Source organism: Otolemur garnettii, unplaced genomic scaffold (genome assembly GCF_000181295.1).
Source record: "Otolemur garnettii isolate 467f Iridium unplaced genomic scaffold, OtoGar3 scaffold00140, whole genome shotgun sequence".
Lineage (NCBI taxonomy): Eukaryota > Metazoa > Chordata > Mammalia > Primates > Galagidae > Otolemur > Otolemur garnettii.
In genome coordinates, this window is record NW_003852535.1 from 1,593,155 (window position 1) to 1,618,881 (window position 25,727).

The following is a 25,727-nucleotide window of genomic DNA, read 5'->3' on the forward strand; positions in this document are numbered from 1 at the left end:
CTCCCTCCCTGCTGGGGTCTAGCTCCCAGATTGGCCTAACCTCACCTCAGTCTGCCTCTGCCCCAGCACCCCCCACCTCCGGACACTATTTTGGGGAGGGAATTAATTACCTATTGATTTGCACTGGCAGAAAGAATAGGATTCCATGCTTCTGTCCACTCACCTCCAAGCCCTGGAAGGGGGTGATTCTATCTCTTGCACCACTCCCAACCTAGTTTCCCTGCTCTACTCACATCTCCCACCCTCTTGGGAAGTGGCAGAGGGGCCCTTGAGGAAAAGTATAGAGAAGGGTCTCCCACCACTGAGGAGGATGGAGAAGGATGGTGAGGGACAGTGCAGAGGCCTTCAGAGCCTGGGAGGCAGGAGCCTGGGTCCTGAGAGCCAGCAAGAATGTTACCTGGGGGGGGGGAGTGTTGCAAAGCAAGTGAGAGTCCAGGAGTAGGTGGCTGTGATGCTGTGTATAGAGAGAGAGTGGGGTGCTGAGTGAAGGCACACATCTGAGCGGCTGTGGGCAGAGGCTGGGCTTAAGGCGGTGCCTCCAGGGAGGGGTAAGGGCAGGGTCTGGGCCTGCAGCCCCTCAAGGCTCATTACTCATTCTCCCCACAGCCCACAGCTCTGCAGCACAGGCTGGCCTGGCTCAGTGCCAGGGGCGCAGGGGCTGCAGAGCTGACCAAGAAGATGCCCCAACCCTTCCTGAGTCCTCTCCCAGGGGACCCAGAGAGCCTGGGGGCAGATTCAGGCTTTTCAGGCAGAAATATCCCCAAGAGAAGCTAAGCAGACACCTGGGTCCTTTCCACCCTCACCCATACCCAGGAATCATGCTGTTCTTCCCTGTGCCTTCCCCTCCCTCCAACCTCCCCCTACCAGGCCAGACTTCTTCTGGCCCTGCCTCCAACCCACCCTTCTCTGAGGACACAGGGTGTTCTTGTTGTCCTAGGGTGCTCCATCCTTCCTTGGCTCTGCCACTCTGCTCTCTGGCCTCACAGCAGCCCTTATCTCTAGAGCTCTCCTCCCCAGGAGCCAGGCCCATTCCTCCCACAACTATATCAAGTAAACAGTGTCCCCTGGAGTTGTACAAGGAAATGGCCCCTCCTCTGGGCTCTTGCAACACAGTAGAAGCCCCCCTGCACCCACAGTGTTCGGGCACTGTCCCTCAAGACCCACTTTTCTTCTCCGGTGCCCACTGCCAGCACAAGGACATTGGCCAAAGCAGCCCCAGGGGACCCTGCATGCTCATTGACGTCCATCCATGCAGTACACACTGCTGGCCCAAAGCCACCCCAGCTCTGGGGAGCTGACCTCCCCAGTAATCCTGAGATTCTACACGCAGTCAGCTCCTAATACCCCTTGCCACAGATGAACCCTGTAGCCTCAGGCCTCTAGTGACCAAAACTGGAGGAGGTGGGACTTAGGGTGTCCAGGCTACCCTCAGAAGCGCTGTCTACTCTCTCCCTAACTCTACTCTCTCCCACTAACTCTTGCTGGGTCCTCCTAAGTCAGTAAGCCTCCTCTTCTTTCCACACAGCCAGGCCACTGCCACTGTGTTGCAACTTTTGGGCTCCCACTCTGCATCAAGTGGGACCCCCATGTGCATTGTCTTATTTAATCCTCTAGGTTCTAAGAGGTAGTTTTGTCACTCAGACTTATAGATGAGGAAATTGAGATTAGAACGATGTATTCACTTGCCCATGTCACAGTGCAGATAAGTGGGGTCTGCTGGCTCCAAAGTCTATGGCCTTTCTTCTCCCCTATACTGTCCCCAGGCCATAAGGGCAGTGTCTTCGGCTCATAGCCCACCTTCCTCTGAGCTGTCTTTCACAGGGGACACCACCCCCTACAGGTGCCCCAGACTCAGAGCCTGCCTTAGCATGGAGAGAAAGAGGCCTCAGAGCTCATGGAATTCATTTTGTTCAGCTTTTCCTGAGGTGGAAACTGAGTCCCAGAGGGGGGCAGTGACTGGCCCGGAATAACACAGAAGAGCAAGACTAGAACCAAAGCCACTAGCCTTCCATTCTAGATGCTTTCCATTGTATCCACTCATCCAGACCTGGGCCTTCCTGACTGACCAAAGGCCTCAGCCCCATCTCCACTGGTATTAAATGAACAAATGGATCCAGATCCTGGGGTAAGGAAGTCTGTGTCTCTCCTGGCAGAGCAGTTGGCCAAGGGCTCTCTCCCAGCATCCACACAGCCCCCTCTCTGGCCATGCCAAAACAAACGCGTGCGCGCACACACACACACACCTCCAGCCATGGGAATGCCAGCCTCCTTCTGACTTTCCTCTCCTCACGCCAGCATTCTCTCCTGCCAGCTGGGAGTGAGACAGCAGGGGCCTCCCCCAGGCGCCAGGGCGGAAGAGCTGGGTTTACACACATTCTGGTGGCCCCAGAAGGCAGCCCATGGACAGGTGGGAGAAGTGCGTGTTACGGAGGGGGGAAGATTTTGGCTCAAGCTAAAGAGAAACATGCTGGCATCCAAAGCATCCAACAGTGGAGTAGGCTGCCTCAGGGGGTGGTGAGTTCCCCGTCTGTGGAGGTGTGCAAGCTGAAGCAGGATGACTACTGCTCAGAGATGTTCAGGAGGGGGCTCATGAATCGTATGGGAGGAGGACTTCAGACTGCTTGACCTCTAAGGTCCCTTTAAAGTACAGAATGTTTTTGGAAGCTCTCCTCTCCCCTAAACACCAGCAAGATTGACAGATGGACAAGAGTTCCTACCTTGCCTTCCTGCCCCTTCCTTCCAGCCCTGATGACCTGGGAAGATTCCCAGCACATCCACACCCAGCCACAACCTCAGCAGGCAAAAAGCAAGATCGTGCCATGGTTAGAGGCACTGGCTCTGGAGCCTGGGTTCAAAAGCCAGCTCTACCCAATCTAGTCATGTGACCTTTGGCAAGTTACCTAGCCTCTCTGTGCTTCTGTTTTTGATGTATAAAATAGAGAAAATGATAATGTCAAAATTAGAATTAATGTATGTAAAGCACTGAGTCAAGTGCCTAGCCTAGACTACAGTGTGGAAAAGCATGTGCCATATTAATGATTATTTTTTAAGATTCCTCTACCTTTAATAGTTTGTAAAACTAGATGCATGTAATACTTCCTTTGATTCCCACCAGGAACTGGTAAGGGCAGTAAGCAAGGCAGGTAGTATCACTGCTCTTTCTTAAAGAAACTAACATACAGAGGGAAAGAGACACACCCAAGGTCAGGCAGTTCATAGGTGGCAGAGCTGGGGGCTCAGATTTGGTTCTGTGCAACTCACGCACTCATGCCCTCTGCAAGGCACCCCATCCTACCTAGGAAAACAGAAGATGAGGCAAATAGGCCTGAAGACAAGTGGGGTGGAAATGAGTGGACTTGTCTGTGGGTCTCCTGAGCAGGTCTCTGTGTACATGGAAAGAAGCATGAAGAGGGTTGGTCACCAATGGGTAGCAGCTCTAGGTGTGCAGGACAAGAATGCTGAATGCTGCCCAGAGTATGGTGCTGGGGAAATGGGTGGGTTGAACAGAGGTACAAAGGAGAGACTTGGTGGAGTGGGGGCCTGAGCACATGAGACCATGGAGGTAGGCGGTGGGAGGGATGAGCTCCAAGTGTCCCTATGCTGTACACAGCTGGGGCACACCAACCCAGCCAGGTATGACCCAGTAATGCAGAGGGGACGGCCTGGTGAATAAGCACAAATGCCTGGAATGTTCCAAAAGGTAGGTAGCCATGACAGGTGTGTGTGTCTGTGTATGTGTGTGCTCACAAACACAGGGAAGGTTGTGATAATGATGATAAAAATAGCTACCATTTACTGGGGGCCTTTTGTGTGCCTGAGAAACATGTCCAATGAAGAAAAGGTCACAGAGCACTTAGCATGGAGCCAAGCACACAGTAGGGACACAAAACATACAATTGTTACTATTATTATTGCCATGATAATCATCTCATCTCCTCCTAATAACATCCCACGAGATAGGTATGAGAATCCCATTTTACATGCAAGGAAACTGAGGCTCGTTAAGAAGCAGTGCTGAATCCATGCAGCCTCACCCTCACCTCACTGTGATAGACAGCCTTGTAGACACAACAGGTGCCATGCACACTCAAGAGGGTATCGGTTGGATCACTTGTTGAGTGAGCCTGGGAGAGCACACAGGCCTCTCTGTGTGGAAGGGGCTGAGGCAGCAGAGCCATTCTGATGGAGGGAGCAATAGGGTGAATGGCATGTGAGGACATACAATCAGGGCATCCCCTGGGGGCTGGGCTCTGGAGCTACAAATGAATGGACAGTGTGTCTCCAGCAAAGAGGCAGGTGTAGGAGCCCTGGGTGTGAGAATGAATGCTGGGGGTAGGGGGTGCTGAGAAATGGGGGTTGGGGAGGCTCAGAGGGAGGCCTGGTGTGGCTGACTCCTGGACTCCACTGGGAGGAATTGGGTCATGGTCAAGACGGGTAGCAGAGTCTGGGCTTGGGGCTTTTCTGAGGGTACAAAGATAAGAGAGAGAGTGAAAGGAGGAGAGAGGCTTAGTGAAGACACAAAGGGTGTGTTAAGCATGCATGTGTGTGCCTTGTGCACATACAAAAGCCTGGGGCAAAGTGCTTAGGACCCAAACAAGCACGTGGTACTTATCAATGTGCTTATCAGGGGGCAGGGAGCTGGTATGTCTGGGAGGGTGTGCATGTCTGAGTGTGTATAGCTGGGAATGATGGTGTGTCCAGGAGGGGAGGGTGTGTCCGAGGGAATGAAGATGTGAAGCAGGAGCACAGGTGTGCCTGAGATGGCTGGGGACTTGCAGAAGTGAATGCTAAATGCAGACTGTGTGCATCTGAGGGAGAGGGCTGGCAGTGCTGTACTGGGGGTTCTGGAGGCATGTAAGGGCCTTGTATGTGTGGTGTACATGACAGCAGGGTGCATGGAGGAGGTCTCTGAGGCAGGCAGCGAGGTGGCAGTCTCCCTGGGTGGGGAGTGTGGGCGGTATGCTGCCGGGAGGTGTATTGTGTACGCAGGTGTGTACGCTTATGTAGGTGTGTGTCTTGGTGGGTGTCATGGAGAGTGTGTATCAGTGTCAGGATGTCTGTGTCACTGACAAGGGCAGGGGGGAGGGAACAACTGGACCTGGTAGAGACTGAGAGCCTGCAAGGAAAGCGAGGTGCCCAGCCCCTCAGGAACCCAGCCCTCCCATCTCAGAGTCCCTTGTCTAAGGACTCAGACAGACCAAGAAGCCAGTTCTGTCTCTAGGAGAGAACTCCCCAGGAGCCATGGCCTGTCAGCCAGTCCCACCAACCCCTGTGAATCTGATGGGCCTGAAAATACTTCCTCTAAAAGGAATGAAGAGCCCCCCCAGTCAGACCCTTCTCCCTTGTCCCAGAAATATCCAGCCATGCCTGGTGCCAGCATCCCTGGAGCCATCCTTGGCAGCAGGAGGAGTTAGGGACCTGAGCAGCTGAAGCACCCACAAAACAGAAGGCCTCACAGCTAACAGCCCAATGGATCTCCCTCCTCTCTTTTTTCATTCCTTCTTCCTTCTCTCTTTCTCTGGCAAAAGACAGAGAACCTAAAACCGTAAAGTCTTCCCTCTCCCAAATGCCAAGAGACTGAGAAGGTAGACAAGAAGGGGCAAGAATGAATGGGAAAGAGGAGAGAAGCCTCCCCCAACACATACAAAAATGAGGGTGTATGAAGCCCTCAAGGCAGTCAAGAGGACTAGAGACCCCTAAGATTTATTTCATCACTCCAAGTCTGGACAGCCTCCCCCTTCACTTCCAGGTACCAAGAAACAGCCCCCTCCCAGCCTTTGCTGGTTCAGTGAAGCACCAAATGCCCTCTCCCAGGACTCTGGAGGGGGAAGACAAGAGCCCCCCAAGGCCAATTTTGATCTCAAGATCTCAACTTGATCCCATCGAGTGTTCAAGGGCTCATATCCCAGCCCAAAGAACCCAGGGCAGACTGCTGCTTCAGCTAGGGGAGGAGGCTGGAACGAAAGAAATGGTCCCCTCCTCTTTAGGGGTGGGGGAGCAAGCCCAAGGCCCTGCAGCTCCCTCTCCCCCTGCAGCACTCTCTGACCAGAACCCGTCACCGCCCCCAGCTCATTCCCACCCCAGCACAAGCCCCCTCTTACTGATTTCCCAGTCTCCCTCTCTCATCACCCCCAGCCTTCCCCCGCAAGCTTCCGCTCCTCTCCCTCAGACCCCCATCACTCCACCAGCATGGACCATCTCTGCCTCAGCAACCTGGCACCTTCCCCTCTACTCCCTCTCAGTAACCTCCTCTCCCCTTGGCTTTCATCCCTAGGAAAGCCTGGTCCTCTGTAGGTCCCCCCAGATGGAAGCCCTTGGTCTGGCCCTGCTCCTTCCGTTTCCACTTCTCTCTCCTCACCGGCCCCCTCTCCTCCTCCCACGAAGCCCAGTACTTGCTGGTTTCTCCCCTGCAGACCCTCCAGAACACAACAGCCCCTCTAGCCCAGCACTGCTTTTGCCCCTGAAGCTAAAACAGACTGGGGACCCCCTTTAGAGTCCCCTCATAACCCTCTGAATGCCCCTCCTTCCCTTCCCCCAATGATCCTCCCTCCCACCCTCTCCATTTGCCCCAGCTCAGGGCCAGTACCCCCTCCAAAGCCCGAACCTCCGACCCCCCAAAGCCCCCCACGAGCGGTTTCACCTCCTTGCTGTCACCCAGCCATCCCTCTCAGCGCGGCACCCCCGCCCCCCATTCATCCTTCCTGCCTCCCCCACCCCCTCCAATCCGCTCCCCTCTCCCGATCGGCTCCCACCCCCCGCCCGTCTCCGCCGCAGCCCCCCCCCTCCTGTACCTGGGTCTAGGGGCGCCAGGAGCTGGAGGGTGGGGATCAGAGCCAAGGGGCCGCCCTGTCTCTGGCGGGTGGCAGAGCCGGGACCAGCGGTGTCGGCCGCCTCGCGCCTCTCTCTCTCCCCGCCGCTTCCCCGCCCGCCGCGGTGCCTCTCCGAGGAGGATGCTCCGCGAGTCAGGGCGGCTGCTCCCGCCGCCGCATCCCTGCAACACCGACTGACGGCAGCATCAGCACCGGTGCCCGCCCCCCAGGCGTGCGCATTGGGCCGCGCTGCGCTAACGGACGAGCGGCGCAGCCAATGCGAAGGCGGACAAGCCGCCAGTCCCGCGGCTCCACAGGCCCACCTCCCTCCCCCACGCGGGACCCAGGCGTCCCGGCCCCGGGGCACTCGCGCTCTTCTCTGCCTCTTGAGTCCTTAGCCCAGGCGCCAGGGCCCCCGACTGGGCTGACCCCAACCCAGCTTCAAGGTCTTTTCTGAGAACCCAGGGGCCCTAGTCCCTCGCCCATTGGGTTGGCCCTTGGGTCCCGCACCCACCCCCGCGGACAGCGGATCCATGTGGCAGCGCCCAGGACTGGAACAAGCCGAAGGAGAGGCTGTGGACCGGACTTGGGGCACCTCGGGAGCGTGACTGGCGCGGGGCCGGGGGCGCAGCGCCCTCTGCTGGCTACGCTCAGGGGCTAGCCAGGGCTGCGAGGAGGAACCCGCTCCACGGCTGCCTGCCAGCGGCTTTTTGCAGCCAGTAGCCTGGCCCCCGCCTCCCATCACCTGGGGGGCCTCTGGCTTAAAGCCCCCAGAATAGAGGAGAAAATGGTTTACTGGGATAAAACCCAGAGGCAGGGAGGAAGGGAAAGGCAGAGATGGGCCGAGATAGACCTAGGGGCTTGGGGTTTCCCAGCCCTGCATCATAGCCAACCTGCCAGGACTGCCTGGAGCCCTGGGATAGGGTGGGAGTATATATGAGGGCGGGGTTACGGCTGCACAGCCTGGTCACTGAGAGAAATTTCAGCAGCCCCCTTCTTTGCTCTCCTCCCTCCGTCCATGAGTTTCAGAGTTGGTGTGGTACTGCGGTGTAGGTCTTCCTTATAGGGGCGTGTGCATCACTGTGCATGTCACCGCATGGGTGTGGGGGGAAGGGGACACCACTCAGCCAACAAAGGGTAGACCTGGCACCTAATGTGTGTACCACAGAGGTGGACAGTTGGACACAAGGCTTCTGAATGAAGCACTGTGTTTGTGTGCGTGCACGCTCGTGTACCAAACCATTCTGCCAGCTCACTCCAGGACCTTAATTTCTGTCGCAGGGTCTGTGATCTGCACAGCTGGTGGTAGTTGGCACTTCTTTAGACAGAGGCACAGGCAAGAACACTCATATTCAACCATTGATGCATGCACATGGGGGCACACTCACAACCATGCACACCTGTGAACAGAGAGATACACAGGGGCATCTGCAGAAATGCCCTACCATGGTAAGACACACACAGGAGGCATATTCTTACCTAAGAACACACACACACACTTGCACACACAGGTAGTTACACACTCAGAAGCAAATACATACCTGGGGAACAGGTGCACACAGGGACGTGCCCAAGGAGTCATCCTCCCCCCGGAGCAGTTTGCACAGTGTGATCAATTACCGAATGGATGACCAAGGGTAGACACCAACTCCCCCCCCCCCAGAGGAAACTTCCTTCCCCACCCTGTGAAGGGATTTAGAGGGGGACCCAGGCTGCCAGGGGTGTTTCCTAACACTTGGGAAGAGTAACCCCTGAGCCAAGTCTCAGACTTAGGGCTCACTCTGACCTTGGAGAGACCCTTAGGTCATTCTCATCAAGGCTGCTGAAGGAGCCAGAGAATGGGAACTGCTGAGTCAGCGCCTATGCATGTGAAATTGGCTCTCTGACCCCACAGCCCACTGTCCCCCATCCCCCACTGCTCCTCTTCCTGCAGCTTCCTCATACTTCCACATAATCTCTCACGAACCCACTTGTCTACCCAGGCGCTAGGGCATAAATGGACAGACAGGCACAGAGACTCAGAGACTTCTAGGTAAGCCTAGGGAGGAAAGAAGGTAAGGGTGAGCACTTATCTCCTGTCCCCACCCTCAGCTTTGCTCATCAAGGGCAGGAAAGGTCACCTGGCAGCTGCTGCACCTCCCTGCTCCTCCCACCTACAGGGATGTCTCTTTACAAGGTCTTCATGCAGTTGGGACCTGCCACTTCAAGACACACCCACACACGCACACATACAGACACCCACCCAATGTGGACACTGAGTAGTATACTAAGCACACATCCTTCTCCCATGCACACAAACCAGTGCGGACACGTAGGGGCAAGGAAATGCAGCAAATATAGCATGCCTGTCTGTGCACACAGCACACACAATGGGAAGCTCAGACACCCAATGCAATTCAGACCATGAAGACAGGCACACATCACATCCCAGGCAGGGCAGATCTGGACACATATATGCATAAGTACTTGCCTGTGTGCACACAGACGCACGCACGCGCACACACACACACACACACACTCTGGGAAGAGTCCATGCTGGAGCTGGAGAGTGGTGAGGAAGGGAGTCAACCAGGCTGCAGGGATGGAGGCAGCAGCGCAGGAGGCAGGCGGCGGCGCACAGGAGCAAGCCGCTCTTCACAACACAATCTCTGTCTGTTGTTATAGCAACTCAGCCCCCAAATCGTGAAACTGATATTACAGCCTCAAGAGGGGGAAGGGCAGGAGGGGGCTGAGGATGGAAAGAGGAGCAGAGGGGGCACTCAATAGAGGACAGGGCTGAGAGGGGCCCAACACAAGGCAGGCCTGTAGCTGAGGTGTGACTGGGAGAAGGGAGTGACCTGAAATAAGTACCAGACCAAAGAGAGTGGGATCCCAAAGGTAGGGGATGGACCTGAGGTGGGAGGGACCCTGGAGGGGGACAGGGGCATTCATGGGGAGCTGATGCCATTGCAGTGTGCACAAATTTGGATTTGGGTATGCTCAAGTCTCCACCCCCAAGACGATCCCACAGCTGCTATAGGATTCTCCCCAGTTTGAGGGGCTGGGAAGTAGCTCCAATTCTCATGGCCACTGTTTGGAGTCTCCTAACCCCAGGGGCAGCCTGGCCCGGCTTCAGAAGCTTGAGGAAACTCCCAGACCTGCTTTAGAAGGGGCCTAAGCCTTCTTCACATAGTGGTGACCCCCAAAACCTCTGCTGCAAGCTTGGGTGGGAAGAGCTGGGTTGGGAGAGGCCGCCGGAGGCTGAGAGCAGGATCAATATGCATTTCCTCTGGAAGTCACTGTCCTTCCGGCTGGCAGCAGTACCAGGCTGATGGGAGGCTGCAAGGCCAAGGAGTGCAGCCCCCACTCTGAGGCATAAACCCAGCAGAGGCCTATGACTGCCCAGTCCCTCTCTCCTTCCCTCCCTTCCCCCACAGACAGCATTCTGGGTTGCCCCCTCTCCCTCCCAGGATTCCAGTGTCCCATTGCTGGAGGTGTCCAAGCAGGGGCTGAAGGGTCACCTGTCAAGCAAGGTAAGTTTGGCTGTGGGCTGAAGGATGGGGTTATACATGACTACCAAGCCCAGCAATTCTAGAGTGCAAAGACATGCTAGTTTCAAGTTTTAGATCACCAAAATTCTGGACTCCTCAAGATTCTTATGTCCCAAGCTCTTTTGGTTCTGTTTTATCTCCCAAGATTCCAAACACATGAGATTCCAGACCTCTCAGGATTCTCTGGCTACAAAGCTCTAAATCCTAAGACCTAAGTCCTTGTAAGTACAGCCCCCCAGGACTCTAGGCTCTGATGATCCAGGTTAATTACATGGGCCTTTTTATTCCATCTGGAAAATACAAATATTCACAAGAGTCTGTACAACCTTAGGGACACCAGCCCTGGCCCTGTCCTTAGCCGCATGCCACCCTCACACCCTCCCCAGCCCCAGCTTCCTGCCCCAGGCACCCCCTGCTCTGGTCCAAGTCTTCTCCAAGGCAGGAATGAGTCTTTGATCCAGTCACAGCTGCAAAGAAAAAAACAGGTTGTGAGGAAAACACTCCCCACCTGGCCTGGACCATTTGGACAGAACACCTATTTCTCTAATGCCCTCCACTCCTGCCCCAGCCCTATCTGGGGAGGCTCCAGCTGGCAGTGGGAGAACTCACCATTGATTACAAGTGGATGTCAAATACCCCATCTTCCACTGTCTGTACCTCCTCCTCACGGATCTCTGCTGGGAGGGGGGTTGTCACAGCACCTATTCCAAGGTCCCTGTGACCTCAACAGCCCTTCCCTCCCTCATAGGAGGCACCTGCCCCATCCCAGAAGCAGACCCATCCACCAAAAGTCAATTTGAGGCTCTTTTTCTAAGTTTTCATTTTGCCACAGCTTTTTTGCGGACAGACGTGTCAGTGCAGTTTGCTGTGTGTTTCACATTTTAGAACACAGCACTTCTGGAAGGCTCAGTGCAAACGGTTTTATCTCTTCTATTTTTGAGGACTTTGACCTGTGCCTGCCTCTATTTTTGGATGACTTATGCCAACCCAAACAGTTGTAGTCAACTGCCTTAGACCCCAGTTTAACATAGTTGTTCAGATTGTTCTCAACAAAATAATCATTCAGCCAATTGTCATTCAGCAAACTGACCTAAAACCATCAGAGACCTCAAGAGAGCCACCAGAGATTAGTAGGGCCAGGGACTTTTCTCAGAAAATCCAAAAATGGAAATGCAGGCAAATGGCTCATATAATACTCCTCCAGTCTTTCATCAATCCCTCTAACAAAATAAGAGTGTGCCTAGAATCTTAACACTTCTTTTACTTTTAGACCTCTTTACAAATTGGGGTCTCTCCTCCTCACCCTGAGAAGGTCAAGGGCTTCCTGGCTACCTTCCTTACCTGTCCAACCCTTTTCAGAATCATGAACTCTGGAATGGCTTCCATCCTGCATAAGTTAATACTTTGCCACAATGGCCCTGGATCCCTCCTTCCCAAGGCCTGTGCTGAATGAGACTCCCTCCGTCTTACCTGGAGGCCGGGAGCTTCGCCTGCCAGGGCGAGGCAGGGAGAAGCTGAAGGCTCGATGATGATGGTGAGTGTGCGTAGGTGAGGGTGAAGGTGCAGACCCCTCCAGACTCACACTCTGGGCCCGGCGCCGGCATTCTACTGACAGTCGGTCCTTGCACTGCTTGTGGCAGTTCACACCACAGGCTGGGAGTGCACAAATGGGGAACCCAGCCAGGGCCATTGGTCAGAATACCCCTCATCCCTTCAGGCAGGCCTACACCTCTCCCCAGGATCCTTTGCACTTGAGCAGCTGTCCCACCAAAATAAGAATCTCCTTCCAGAGTGCTGTCTACATCCTGACAGTCTATGCCTCTTCAACATTCTCTGTTCCCAGGCAGCTGCCTCACCAAAATAAACACCCTCTTAAAGGCTACCCTTTTCACATCAATCAGCATGCCTCTCTGGTTCCAAGGAACTCCGCTACTTGGCAATTGCCCCATCAAAATAGGAATCTCCACCCTGATAGTAACTCTCCCCAAAACCAATGCCTGGCAACTCTGCCATTTATTCCACCTCACCTCGGCATTTGAGGCCCTGCTTGTATATGCCCAGGATCTGCAATAGAGGAAGAGGCCGTGCTAGGGAAGGAGGGATTTAGAGGTAATGACTCGCCTCCCTCTTCCTTCTCGAGGCCAAGGACTGGAGCCTTAGAGCCTCCTCAGGGACCACCACAGCAAGAGGAGAGACAAATGTTATTAACAAGGTTTGCCTGGGCTGAGAAAGCTCTGACAGGGGTGGGGCAGAAGGGGCGGGGCAAGGGTGGACTGGCTGAGGGCCGGGAGTGGCTTGGGCAGCAACCAGGTAGGGAACGCTCACCAGGGCTTTGCAGTGGCGGCAGGCGACAGGGCGCAAGGAGTTGCTCTCTTGGAAGTTGTGTACGAAGCCCATGCGGCCGCCCAGCACAGAGCTGGAGCGCAGGAAGTAGGAGACCATCTCCTCCCTGCTGATGCAGCCATCCCTGTGGGGTGAGGGGGCGGGGAGGTGCCTCAGCTCAAGCCCTCCCCAGGACTGCCCATCACTGAACTAACCCATCCCTTTGGGAAACCCCCTACCAAAAAATGTTCCTCACTAAACTTATGATTTTGGACTACTGGTGCAGGGAAGAGAAAACACTGGTCTAAGAGTCAAGCAGATGTCTGCCATCAAGTAGTGTGGTCTTGTGCAAGTCACCTTCCCTGGGTCCCTTCTCAGAACTGGAATCATACTCCGGCCCTGCTTTCTTCACAGTGGGTGTGCAAATTAAAGGGACTGTGTGCCTTCCTACAGTATCATCTGCCTCAGGTTCCCAAAGTGTGCTCTGCACAACACCCACTGTATTTGGGCATGCATAATGCATGATCCAGGTTGTCCTTCAAATCAAGGGAGCATTGGGACAACCAGTCACTGAGAAAAAGATATAAACCTAGATGCCTACCTCATACTATACATAAAACTAAATTCTCACTGGGTGGAGAACACTAATGTAAAAAATAAAACTTCTAAATATATCTGAAAAGATATAAGAGACTAATTTTGTAATCTTGAGGGGCTGAGGGCCTTTCTATACATATCACAAATCCAAGAAGCCATAAAGAAAAGACTGACATATCAAACACACAAAATTTTTTAAAATTTTATATGGAAAAAGATAACATAAATGACAAACAGGGAGAAAATATTTGCAAACATATTCAACAGCAAAGAGTTAATATCCATTAACAGAGGTTCTAGAAATCGATGAGAAAAAGACCAACAAACCCAGTACAATAATGGACAAGGAAGATGAACAGGCAATTAACAAGAAATATAAGTGGCCAATAAACATATAAAAAGATATCTTATCCCCATTAGTATTAAGAAAATGCAAATTTAACCAAGATACCATTTGCCAACAAGACTGACAAAATTGTAAAGCTTTTTATAGCATCCACTGTTGGCAAGGAAGTTGGGAAACAGGCACTTGTACCCTGCTGATGGGGGGTGCAAACTGGTATAACCTTGTCTGAGGTCAGTTTGGCAGTCTCTCTCCTAATTTAGAATGTGCATATCTCTTGATCCAATTATCCCACTTCTAGGAATTTCTCCTACAGAAATACTGCCCTGACTATATCAGTAAAAGGATGATCACAGCAGCATGGTGTATAATAATAGTGAAAAATGGGAACAGTCTACATGTCCATCAGCACGAAAATCATCCAGCCATATATCAGAATACTCCATAGCTGTTCTAAAGAATGAGGTAGTGCTATACAAATCCACAGGGAAAGATGCCTGTGATAAAGGGTTAAGTGGAAAACAAACACAAAAGCAAAAAAAAAAAAAAAAAAAAGCAAAGCATGCAGTTCTGTCAAGACAATGATTTTTAAAAAAAAGAGAAGAAAAGAAAAAAGAAAATCCCACAGCTATAAATACCTATATGCTGGTTAAAAATATAGCAAAAATTGCCATAAATGCATAGGTGATTTTGCAAGAAACAAATGAAAACTGTTAAGTTCCAGAAACAAAGAGGGGGCTTCACAAGATGAAGCAGTGAGCTGGGCTAATTCTGGGAGGGAGCCGCTGCTGGTCTCCCTCTTGGTCTGGTCTCCCTCTTGGTGCTGGGTTTTAATACCCAACTGAGGGCCAGTCACACAGCCTGGGGCCTGCATGAGATGGACAGTTGTTAAGGCTGAGACTTCTGCATGAAGCTGGGGCATCCAAAGTCTCAAAGGGCTGTACCCTAACTGAAAAGGTGGCCTGGGGAAAAAAATCCACCCACCAAACCAAAGAAATAACATAGAACTCGACTACCTTTGCCTCAGCTCTGGGAGAAGTAACAAAGCAACCAGGACAAAAGCCCCAAGCAAAACTGGATTTATCCTATAATCCTGTTTGTCTGTGAAACAGACACCAAACATACAAAATCTCTATCAATTTGCACACGCATGGGGAAAAATATGCATATTGCCAAGCCATTAACAGTGTTTAATCACGACAACCTTCACTGATGGGAAACGAGAGAGGGAACTTTCACTTCTTTCTTAAAGCACTTTGTTCACTATAAATTTATTTCACTAGCTGGATTTTTTTTCCACCATGTATATCTTTAATGTGGACATAAAAAAAACAACACATTCTTGAGATACAGGTAACATTAAAAAATAAATTGACCGGGGATGGACTGTAAATTTTGATTGAGGTTTTGTCTGCTCAGCAAAAATGGGGCATGAACATGTTTGCAGGGGGCCATGTTTAACCTACTTCAGAGAACCAGCTGTTTTTCCAAATTGTCAGCATATAGAATTGTTGATAAGCAAGTGGGTGCTGCTAATTACAGGCCTTTCTTATCTATTCATTAAAACAGGCTACCCAGGGCTCAACTTGCCCACACTTTTTACCAGCTGTGAGCACCGCAAATAAAGCAGCACTTACACAATGATAGTCCCCAGGTCACAGTTTTTACAAAATTCAGGTGGAGCTCCCCCATCTGTCTGAATTAGTGAGGTAACATTGTGCCTGCACAGCTGGTAGCCTCTCCCGCCCCAAAAAAGCAAGAGCCTCTCCCCATATGGGTTGCTTCCCCAGTGGCCTGGTATTGCACATGAGGAAACTGAAGCCGGGGGAAGTAAGCTGGGCTGCCTGCCCTCTCCCCCAGTCCCCCAGCCCTCCTCACTGGTTCTGGTCGAGGTCCCCAAAGGCGCTGAGGTAAGGAAAGTTCCCACGGATGATCTGGAACTCTTCCTGTGAGATGTGGCCATCCCCATCAACATCAAAGTTCCGGAACACAGACTAGGGCACACAGAGGGACACATTGGGGCAGGAAAGGGGAGAATAAAAAGAATATCAGGACCTGTCCCTTCCCACATTCCCAGTCCAGGTTATGAGTGATGTCTCAGAAAGGATCCTCCACCCCACCACAGGCAGCCAGCCTGCTGTGCCCTGTGCCTCCTGGGGACTGAGTGCTGGTCCTTGAACATGGCACTAGTGCTGGCTCCCAGGCAGTAATCTGCCAAACTGGCTTTTACCACTGCTTCATAAGCCACCTTTCCCCTGACTGCTTGGGCTCCAGGGGCCTTACCTCTACCATCTTCTCAATGTGCTCTACCACAAGGGCCTGATCCAGCTTGGGCTTAGCAGCTGAGGTCCACTCCTCCAGAACTGGGGGCCGGGGAGGTGGTGTGCAGCTTGTAGGACTGGTTGGCTGTGGGAACCATCAGGCCTGAGCTAGGGCCAGAGGTGGTGGGAAGAGGACCTGGGCCCCAGGCATCAGAGAAGGAATCCCCAGGGAAGAAGGGAGCCTCCCCAAGGCCACTGCCCGGTCAACAAGGATGGGTAGGGCAGCTTCTAAGAGCTCTTCCTGTCCTCATATCCAGGGATTCCCAAGTGGGCCAACTGGGGAAGGAGGGAGTCTCTCCCTTACCGAGGACTTAGAACGTGGCTCCCGCTGGAGAGATAACTGGTATAGCTCATCCTCTGTCTGATACTGATCCAGAGACACCTGCAACACACTAGTCTGTTCACACCCATTGACCCCTATTGCTCACAGGAGCCCATGGCTCAGTGCCACAGGTTCTCCTAGAGGCCACAGCTCTGATTCAGAAGCCTGACTCTGGACAAAGTCTGGCTTAGAACTCATCCCTGTAAACCCATGCTTGACCAACATACAGATCAGACCACAGCTTGGCCCCACATCTTAAAGATAAAGCACTGTCATGTTCTCAGCCAAGAAGCCAGGACAGACCTGGCCTCAAGCTCTGAGAATCACCCAGAAATCCAGCTCAGATTTCAACCCAAATCCTGTCCAAAACCCAGAAGCAACTAAAATTCACTCCAAACCCTAACACCCAAGTACAGGCCAATGTCTAGAAGAGCGGTTCTCAACCTGTGGGTCATGACCCCTTTGTAACAATGAAGATACATCGTGGCATTAGGAAGGTTGAGAACCACTGGTCTGGAACCTTGTCTGATCTAGATAGACCAGAACCTGACTCCCACCCTAGACCCCCAAACCAAGTACAAGGCCAAGCCAGAATTTCACTCAGAGCTCAGGACCATGCTTAGAAAGTATCCCTGCTTGAAGAATCCAGAGCTTGGCCCCAACCTTTGAACACAACCCACTGCTAAGAACTCAACCCAGGACCCAGGCCTAGCCTCAAACACAGCACATAATCCACATGCTAGCCCCAGATCAGACCCCAACTTGGCATTCAGTCCAAACTCTAAAGAAAGCCTAGCCCAGACCTCAGTTCCTTGGGCAGAACCCAAAATCCAAGGCCAAGCCCATAGCCAGCACCAAATGGAGCTGTCAACCCCTGGTGTTGGGCCGCCCAGCCTCCCTGCCCCTTGGTCCCTCACCGTAAGCAAGCTCAGCAGGTCAGGGTTGGCTTGCACTGGTGGCCGCAGGCTAGTCACCATGGCCAGCTCTTCCAAGATGCTAAAGAGCTGCTTCATCTTGGCCCCATTGAGCCTGGTTCGGGCAGGGTCCAGCCAGTCAGGAAGCGCCAGCTGCAGGGCCACTAGGTCCTTGAGGTGCACACCCAAGATGGGGAAGCGGAAGCCCACACAGGCTGCCAGCCGGCGCCGGTAGTTGCCATAGTTGCCAGTGGCTGTCACTAATTCTGTCAGACCTTCCCAGAGCTGGGGGTGGGGGGTGGATAAAGCAGAGGGTCACACACACACACCCCTACTCAACCATCCTTCCCACTTCAGCCCTAGAAATGTGGGAGCAGAGGAAGAGTCATGATCAGGGATAAACAAAAGGATAAAATCCTCCCTTACTGTCCCTCAAGAGCAGCTCTCTCAGCCAGGCGCTGTGGGTCACGCCTGTAATCCTAGCACTCAAGGAGGCCAAGGCAGGTGAATTGCCTGAGCTCGTGAGTTTAAGACCAGCCTGAGCTTGTGAGTTTAAGACCAGCCTGAGCAAGAGCAAGACCCAATCTCTACTAAAAATAGAAAAACTAGCCCAGTATTGTGGTGGGCACCTGTAGTCCCAACTATTCAGGAGGCTGAGACAAGAGGATTGCTTGAGGCTTGAGCCCAAAAGTTTGAGGTTGATGTGAACTGTGACACCACGGCCCTCTAGATTAAGTGAGACTCTGTCTCAAAACAAAACAAAAAAGCAGCCCTTTCAGCCCCTGGTGGTCAGAGTTCACAGGTCATGAGTTGAAGGCAACACCCACGGCCAAACACACCACATGTCCACACTAAACCTGAGCACAGGTTTTCATCAACATTTAACAGAAAAAGAAACCAAGGCTCAGGGAGGCAAGTCAGCAGAGGGCAATGAACTAGAAGAATGTTCTCAGCTGCATTGTCCATCTCAAACAGCAAACACTGGAAAAACCCCAAATGTTCAACAATAGAATAGATACATAAACTGGAGGAGACGTACAATAAAATATTATATGCAAGCAATGAATGAACAATTGCTCCACATAACAGAATGAAAAGAATCTCACACCATGTGGAATGAAAGAAACCAGATATAAAATAACATATATGACATGATTCTATTCCTTTAATGCAGGGGTCTTCAAACTTTTTAAACAGGAGGTCAGTTCACTGTCCCTCAGACCATTGGAGGGCCAGACTATGGGCCCCAGGACAAGTCAACTGCTAAGAAGGACAGGCAGCAGTGGCAAAAACACCCGGTGGGCTGGATAAATGTCCTCAGTGAGCCACATGTGGCCCGTGGGCCGTAGTTTGAGGACACTTGCTTTAAAGTTTAAAAACAGGCAACAAAATAACCACATTGTTCTAGGATGCATAAATAGGTGGTAGAACTGGAAAGAAAACCAAACTCAACATCACCAAAGACATGCCATCAATTACCTCTAGGGGGTAGAGCGTTATGCTCTAAGGTGCTGGGAGCTTTAGAGGACTGGCAGTTTTTTATTTCTTATCTTGGGTGGTGGTTACACAGGTGTTTTCTTCATACTTTTTCTTTAAGCTATTCATGTTTTATATGCTTTTCTATGTGTATATTACCCAATATGTTTTTTAAAAATGGAGAGAGCAGGCATGGTGGTTCATGCCTGTAATCCTAGCACTCTAGGAGGCTGAGGTGGGCGGATTGCTTGAGCTCAAGAGTTCAAGACCAGCCTGAGCAAGAGCAAGACCCCATCTCTAAAAACAGTCAGTGGCAGGTGCCTATAGTCCTAGCTACTTGGGAGGCTGAGGCCAGAGAATTGCTTGAGCCTAGGAGTTTAAGGTTGCTGTGAGCTATGACACCACAGCACTCTAACAAGGGTGACAAAGTGAGACTCTGTCTCAAAAAAAAAAAAAAATGGAGGAGAAAAAGTATAAGCTTTGGGGTCAGACAGACTTGTGAGCCCCAACTCTGCCATTTTCACAGTGTGACCTGGGAAAAGCACTTAACCTCTCCAAGCCTCAGTTTTCTTATCCGTCAAATGAGGACAACAATAGCGCCAGCCCCCTGCACCACTGGGAGGACACAGTGAGGCCAGACCTGGGAGCACTGGCCGCTCCCCAGTTCCAGGCACCTTGATGGTCTCAGGGCTGACGTGGCCATGGGTCTCCTTGAGGCGGGAGATGGAGCTGTGGCTCAGGCCTCCGACCACCGCCATCAGGGTGTTGAAGTTCTGGAGCTGCAGCAGCTTCTGTGAGGCAAATGGGAAGGGGGAGACAGTGAGTCACCAAGCAGGCCTGGAACTTAGCCCAGCCTTTCTAGAGAGAGACAGTAGGGTCCTGAGAAGGAGGACTCAGCCTGACTAGAAAATGGGGAGGTCAAGGGTGTGGGAAAGGGTCAGGCACCTCTGCCACATGGACGAAGTGTGTGATGACCAAGGCCCGCTGTGGGGCTGTGGGCTTGCTGAGGATCATGAGCTGCACCCACTGGGAGACACTGTTGAAGAGGGAGATGAATCGCTCCAGGACAGGGTTGTCCACAGTGCATCCGTGAGTCACAAAACTGTGATAGTCCTGGAACTAGGGATGGGAGGGAGTGGCATCAGTGCCTTGCCTCCTGTCCCCTCACGGAAGGCCACTACTCACCCTCCAGCTGTCCTTTGATGGCTACAATGAAGCCCCCAGCCCATACTGTGACCCAGCCTACCCCAAGGATCCTGCCCCTCCAGGGATCCCCTTACAGCCCACACTGGACCCCCAAGCCCTCGGGCCACACCAAGATCTTGCAGAAGGAGCGATATTCCAAGTAGGTCAGATGTTCCGCCAGCTCCATGGGCTCCAGGTGGTCAAACAACAGGGACATCTTACGCTTTTTCTGTCCCACGGGGTTCCGCTGAGTCACCTGCCGCTTCCACTTGTAGGTGGGGCTGGGGGGGCACGAGTAGTGAGCCCTTTGCTGGTGATGTCCCCCCATGCCTTGCTGCCCCGCATTCACACAGACACACCACTCAAGCTGAGGATCTCCATGATGCACAGCAGTGTCCTAGACACTAATGACCCCAGTCCCAGCAACTCCTCCATATCTACCCACCCCCTGGCATGCACTCAACACACGTTTATGGACAACGTACTCTGTGCCAGGCACTGTGCTAGGCGCTGGGGATACAGAGATGAGTAAGACACGGTTCCTGCCCTCGAGGAGCTCACAGTCTACTGAAGGAGACAGACACAGAAACACACAATCACAAAACAGTGTGATACATGTACAGAGGTCTTTGTACAGGAGTCTGTACAAAGTGCCATGGGAAAACAGAGGAGGGAACAATAAATCCTGCCCTGGAAGAGCCTGCAACCCTCAGAGCTCAGAGACTTCACACACTTGAGCTGAGTTTTGGTAACATGGATGAAGAGGCAAGGGGAACATTATGAGCAGACACCATGGTGGGAAAGGGTGCAGTGGCTCAGATGATGGCATGTGGACCCACACAGCTGCAGTATGAGGTATGTTGGATGGGCAGTGGACTGTAGGAGATGGGAAGGAAGGCCAAGCAGATGCCAGACTATGAAAGGCCTTAATACTCAGATGAAACACAGTGAAGACCATAGGGAGCCATGGAAGATTTTTAAGCAAGAGAGTGACATGACCCTCACTCATTCAATTCAACAGACATTTATTAAGCGCAGATGTGTAGGATGCTGAGTGCCCCCCAGCCCACTGAGCTCCCCTCACGCACACGCTCTCGATGTCAATGAGGCTGCTGTGCCGACGGTTCCCCTCTTGGTCTAGTAGAGCCTTCAGCTCCTTGATCTGCTCAGCCAGCTCTGGGTTCAGGTCAAACTCCGCTGGGAAAGCTGAGATCCAGTACCTAGCAGAGGGGCGGAGTCATCCAAGGCAGCCTCACCCACCTCATCCCCTACTAAGCCACCCAAGGGACTAATTAACACTGTAGTCCCCCAAAGAGGGGCAAAGAGCCTCAAACTGTGGTTCCCCCTGTCCCAGCTCTTTCCTCTCCAAGTTACAAACGGCCCTGAGACAACAAGACTCATGGGGAAGACAAGAAAACTAAGGCCCTTCAAATCTACACTACCCAACTCCTAAAATAGCCCTCTCCACTCCTTCTGGCCAGTCTGAAGCCTAGGAGAATAGAGCAAGAGGAGAGGCCTCAACCCCCGGAGGAAGACTCACCTGACCAGGTGGCACGTTTTCACCTGCAGTGAATTAGAATTGTCCTTCCGGGATTGTTGGTAAGTGAAAGACAGAGTTAAGGAAAGCAAGGATGGTCCCTAACTCTAGGACAGTAGGCAGAGCATGGACTGCATTGGGGAGGCCGCCTAGCTCTAGGAGCACACCTGGGGCTGGGTCTGCACTCTGTGAGGATGGTAGGGGTGAAGCATGAGCTTTTTCTTTCTTTCTTTTTTTTGAGACAGAGTCTCACTTAGGCATCTTAGCACGCAGCAACCGCAAACTCTTGGGCTCAAGTGATCCTCTTGCCTCAGCCTCCTGAGTAGCTGGGACTACAGGGGCCCACAACGCCCGGCTATTTTTTTATTTTTTTTAGAGACAGGGGTCTCGCTCTGACTCAGGCTGGTCTCGAACCTATGAGCTCAGGCAATTCACCGGCCTCGGCCTCCCAAGTGCTGGGATTACAGGCGTGAGCCACCGCGCCGGCCTGAAGCATGAGCTTTGTGCAGATGTAAGAGAGGCTGGGAGGGCTAGGTTCTAGGCGAGGCTGAGAGCAGAGCCTAGGCTCCAGAGGCAAGGGGGTTGCTGGGCAGGTGCAAAACTCTAAGGGGGCTGAGGGCAAGGTCTAGGCTGGGAGGATAGCCTAGGGGGCGGGGCCTGAGAGGTGCCCGGTGGGGGGGCAAGGGTGGAGCTTAGGCCCTAGAAGGAGGCTGGGCGAAGCCTGAATTCTGGGATGCAGAACTGGCCTAGGCTTAGGAGGAAAGCTCATTCTCCGCCCGGGAGGGCAACGGGGCTCGCTGGTGGACGCAACGGCAGAGGCCCTGACTAGGCCTGCGAAGGATATATATGGAGCAGTTTTGCTGCTAGCTGAGAGGAGGGGATGTACCAGGGGTGCATCATGAGGAACATGCGCACCAGCTGCGGGTCCCGCACCTTCCCGGAGTCATCTAATTCCGAAGAGTTAAAGAGAGGCCAGCTGACCCTGGGTCTTGCCCCTCAACTCTGCCCCGCAGCCCTCCAGGCATCAGTCCCTCGGGCTGCACTCCCGACCCCGCCCACCTCCCGTTTTCCCAGGACTGCGAAACCAGGAGGAAAACTAGAAAGGTAGGGTGAGAGAAGGAGAAGGACGACCCAGAGCTGGAGGAGGAAAGCGCCTGAGCCAGCCTATCGTCCCAGAGGGGAACCAGCTGGGGCGGAAGGAGCCTGGGTTCCCTGGGGTCAAGAATCCAGAGGTCACTTCCTGAGTGCTGGGGGGAAGGGGGACCCCTTCACCAGATAGCCGCCCCCATCAGCCGGAAACAGCTCCCAGGCCGGAGATAGCGAGTTCCTCCGGATTCCCTGGGAGACATCAGATAATGACCCTCCCATGTCAGAGCCTGGGACCCTAGCCATCTCTTCACTGCGGGCTCGGGAAGGTTGGGGAAGGGAAGCATTTCATCTGTCTGAAGCGCGTGCATCTCTGCCCTATGATGAAGAGGAGGCTTTCATTAAAGAGCCTACATGATGCGGAGCTGGGTGGGTCCGAACCAGGGGTCTGCCTAGGAGGCAGGAGCTTGGATTCAGACTCCGTGTGCCCTCCTAAGCCACTCACCGAAGGCTTCAATGCAGCCGCGGAGCAGCTCCTCCACTGTGCAGCCCTTGTCCAGGTCCAGGGTGACCGCCATGGCCGCCAGCGCGGGTGGGCTGGGCCCAAGCTGCGTTCTGGGAGCCTCCCTCCGGGCTCGGACCGAACCCCTGTCCCGGGAGAGGCTGAGCGGTAATCTGCGGAGGCGCGGGCCAGGGGAGCGGCAGCAGGGGCAGGACGGGGCGGGGCGGGTACGCCCCCTGCTGGGCAGGGGCGGAGTTGTCCGCCGCGGCCACTGCCGGGGGTTAAACGGTCTGGTCCGGGATGGTGCAACCGGCTAGTTGGGAAATGGACCCGCCGAGAGGCTTCCGGCCCACCCTTGAAGTCGCGGGAAGAACGAGGGACTCCACAGGGTGAAGATGAGGACTCCACGGGGACTCCAGGGGTTAGCTGGTGCCCAGGCCTCCGTAGGCCCCCTTCTCCTCGCACCCTCTCCTGAGGCACCTGCAGCACCCCACAGCTCAGCTCTGCGCCCCTCCCGCTTCCCTCCCTTCCCAGCCTCCCTTCCCCCGCAGGGTTATTTTGGGAACCCAGAGCCTGAGGGGACCTCGGAGGAATTTCTCCCTGGGATAGGAGGGGGGAGGAGAGAACCCAGGCGTTCTGCCTGCCTCGCCCCCTCAAGAGCCGGGGGAAGAGAAGGAGGGGTTGTGCGGTCCCCAGGGGCCTGCCCTTGGGGAGGCGGGCTGGAGAGAAGGGGAACATTCCTGGGGCGGGGAGCTAGGGGCCGGAGTCTTCAACTCGAGGCCAGAGCCTGGGAACTGAGCACTCCCAGGCCACCTCCATGAAGGTCTCAGGGGTCCCGGCTCACCTTTTCCACAGATCCTCTTTCTCCCTAGCCCCCTGTCCTGACCCACCCCATCCTGCACAGAACTGTTGAGTGCACACAGAGTAGGATGCCCAGAAGGGGGCGCTAGGACCGTGGGGGGTGACCATAACACCATTAGCAACTCTGGTATCTAGCCGGGTCATATCCACCCATGCAGGGACAGATATCATTCCATACCCAAGTTATTCACTGGAGGCCAGGCGGCTACACTGAGGTGCAAGATGCTCCACTCACCCAAACCCGGGCCACTGGCACTCTCCTCCCATACTCCCGCTCACACACAATGGCACCCACACTCGACCACACCTGGATGGAGCCCTCAGGCACACGTACCCAGCTTCTCTACCCCAGACTGAAAAACTCTAGAGGAGGTCTCCTCCTGGACCTGCTGTTCATTTGAGCCAGGCGAGCCTCGACTCCTGTAGCCACAGGGGCGCTGACATCCGCACACGTGTGCACACACGCAAGACAGTACATCTCCGCGCATGTACACTCCCCCCTACACATGCACGCACCCCGTGGGTGTGCACACACCCATTCCGCCCTCCCTTCATCCGCTGTAACGGGCCCGCCCTGCAACCCCGGCGCCCTGATTCCCCTAACTCCCAGACCCTGACAGAGCCTTGCTCGGTGGAAAGGTACCCCGCCCCTACATAATCCCCTAGGCTGTGGTTGGGGTTAACTCCTCTATGGAGTTCTCAGGCGGACTTTTCCTCTGTGCCACCTAAAGCCATCCCTGCTTGGTTCTGCGGCTTCCTCCCGGTGTGACCTTGAGAATCACTTGACCTCTCAGAGCCTCAATTTTCTCATCTGTCAAATGGGGATTCGCAGGGGGAAGACCCAGCTGAGACGTGGCCGGGAAAAGCCTGGTGCAGATACCCTCCTCCTGTGGGTAGTCCAGAGCGGCTCGGCTCTCGCAGCAGCTCTCTCCTATCTACGACCCTTGCCACAGACTCCGCGCCCCCTAGTCCGCCTGCGCAGCCCTGGGGGGCCATGGGGGCCGCGCCCTCCCCTGCCTCGCGCCCCGCCCGTGCTCGCTCACTCACTCTTGGGACCTGCCGCAAGGAGCCCGCACCCGGCCGGGCCAGCCCCACCTCCGTACGCTCCCGCCCTCCGGCCTCGCTGCGGCTGCGGCTCCCGCCCGATCTCCACGCAGCGACCCAGCTCCCCGCAGCCCCGCCCCCGCGCCGCAGCAGCCCCCTCCTCTTCCCGCCCCTGCGCCGGGCTCCGCACCGCCGGCTGCGCCTCCCCCACCCGGGGCTCCCTCTCGCCCCGCACGCGGCGGTCCCTGCAGCAGCTTAGCCACTCCCCTGCCGCGCCGCCCGGGAGGCCGGGGCCACGGGCAGGGGGCTGCCCTGAGGGTGGGTGAACCGAGGGCAGGCCGCGGAGTGTGGAACTAAAGTGAGAGCCCCCTGCCCCCATCCTGGACGCCCTCGTGCCCCCCACCCTGCTTGGGTGTCGGGCGGAGGAAGCCGGGAGGGGCAGGAAGCGGACTGCGGTGGGGAAGGGGCGCCCCGCCCAGCCCCCAACCCGGGTTCCTGTTTTCGAAACAAACCGTTCCCACGGGGCTAACCCGGCCCCAGGCCGGGCGTCTTCCTGCAAGCGTCGTTAGGCACAGGCCTGGCGGAGGTCGGGGGCTTCGGGGATAATCTGGGGGAGGGGCTAGGACAAGATGGGAGCATTGCGGGGGAGGCCTGTAGCGAGCGAGGAATGAATACGTGACTACCTGGAGACGTGGCCTTGATGTCGGGAGATGGGATGGGGGGGCTCCAGGTCACACTGGAGGGACAGGGCCTCAGAAGCCTGGCTCCCCATAGGGCCAGATGGAAAGGGGCAGTCGTAGGCGGCAGGGGTAGGGGGTTCTCCGCAGGTTGGAGACTGGAGGCCTGGATGCCTGGGCCCTAGCAGGGAGGAACTTGGG

General features: G+C 54.4%; 2 protein-coding genes across 4 annotated transcripts in view; both read right to left on the reverse strand.

The window, feature by feature from the left end:
- The window catches only part of NRXN2 (neurexin 2), a 111,058-nt gene extending 104,062 nt beyond the window's left edge, over positions 1-6,996 (reverse strand). For both annotated transcript variants that reach the window (XM_003798612.1, XM_003798613.2), the window contains exon 1: positions 6,792-6,996. The gene's annotated coding sequence lies outside the window, so the exon portion shown is untranslated. The remainder of the gene's footprint in view (positions 1-6,791) is intronic.
- Positions 6,997-10,599: 3,603 nt separating this feature from the next.
- RASGRP2 (RAS guanyl releasing protein 2) lies at positions 10,600-23,928 on the reverse strand. Of its 2 annotated transcripts, none has more exons than XM_023518505.1 (16): positions 22,948-23,928; positions 22,201-22,303; positions 21,360-21,422; positions 20,908-21,039; positions 19,950-20,100; positions 19,580-19,753; positions 19,309-19,425; positions 17,162-17,443; positions 16,227-16,304; positions 15,885-16,007; positions 15,480-15,595; positions 12,665-12,806; positions 12,367-12,403; positions 11,810-11,992; positions 10,949-11,016; positions 10,600-10,806 (listed from the first exon to the last, which is right to left on the reverse strand). In XM_023518505.1, the coding sequence occupies exons 1-15, from the start codon at positions 23,018-23,020 to the stop codon at positions 10,955-10,957; spliced, it is 1,836 nt and encodes a 611-aa protein (XP_023374273.1). In that variant the 5' UTR covers positions 23,021-23,928; the 3' UTR covers positions 10,600-10,806; positions 10,949-10,954. The 2 variants fall into 2 exon arrangements, with proteins under 2 accessions (XP_023374273.1, XP_012666136.1); XM_012810682.2 differs by having other exon boundaries at positions 10,949-11,013; positions 22,948-23,150.
- Between the last annotated feature and the right edge of the window lie 1,799 nt (positions 23,929-25,727).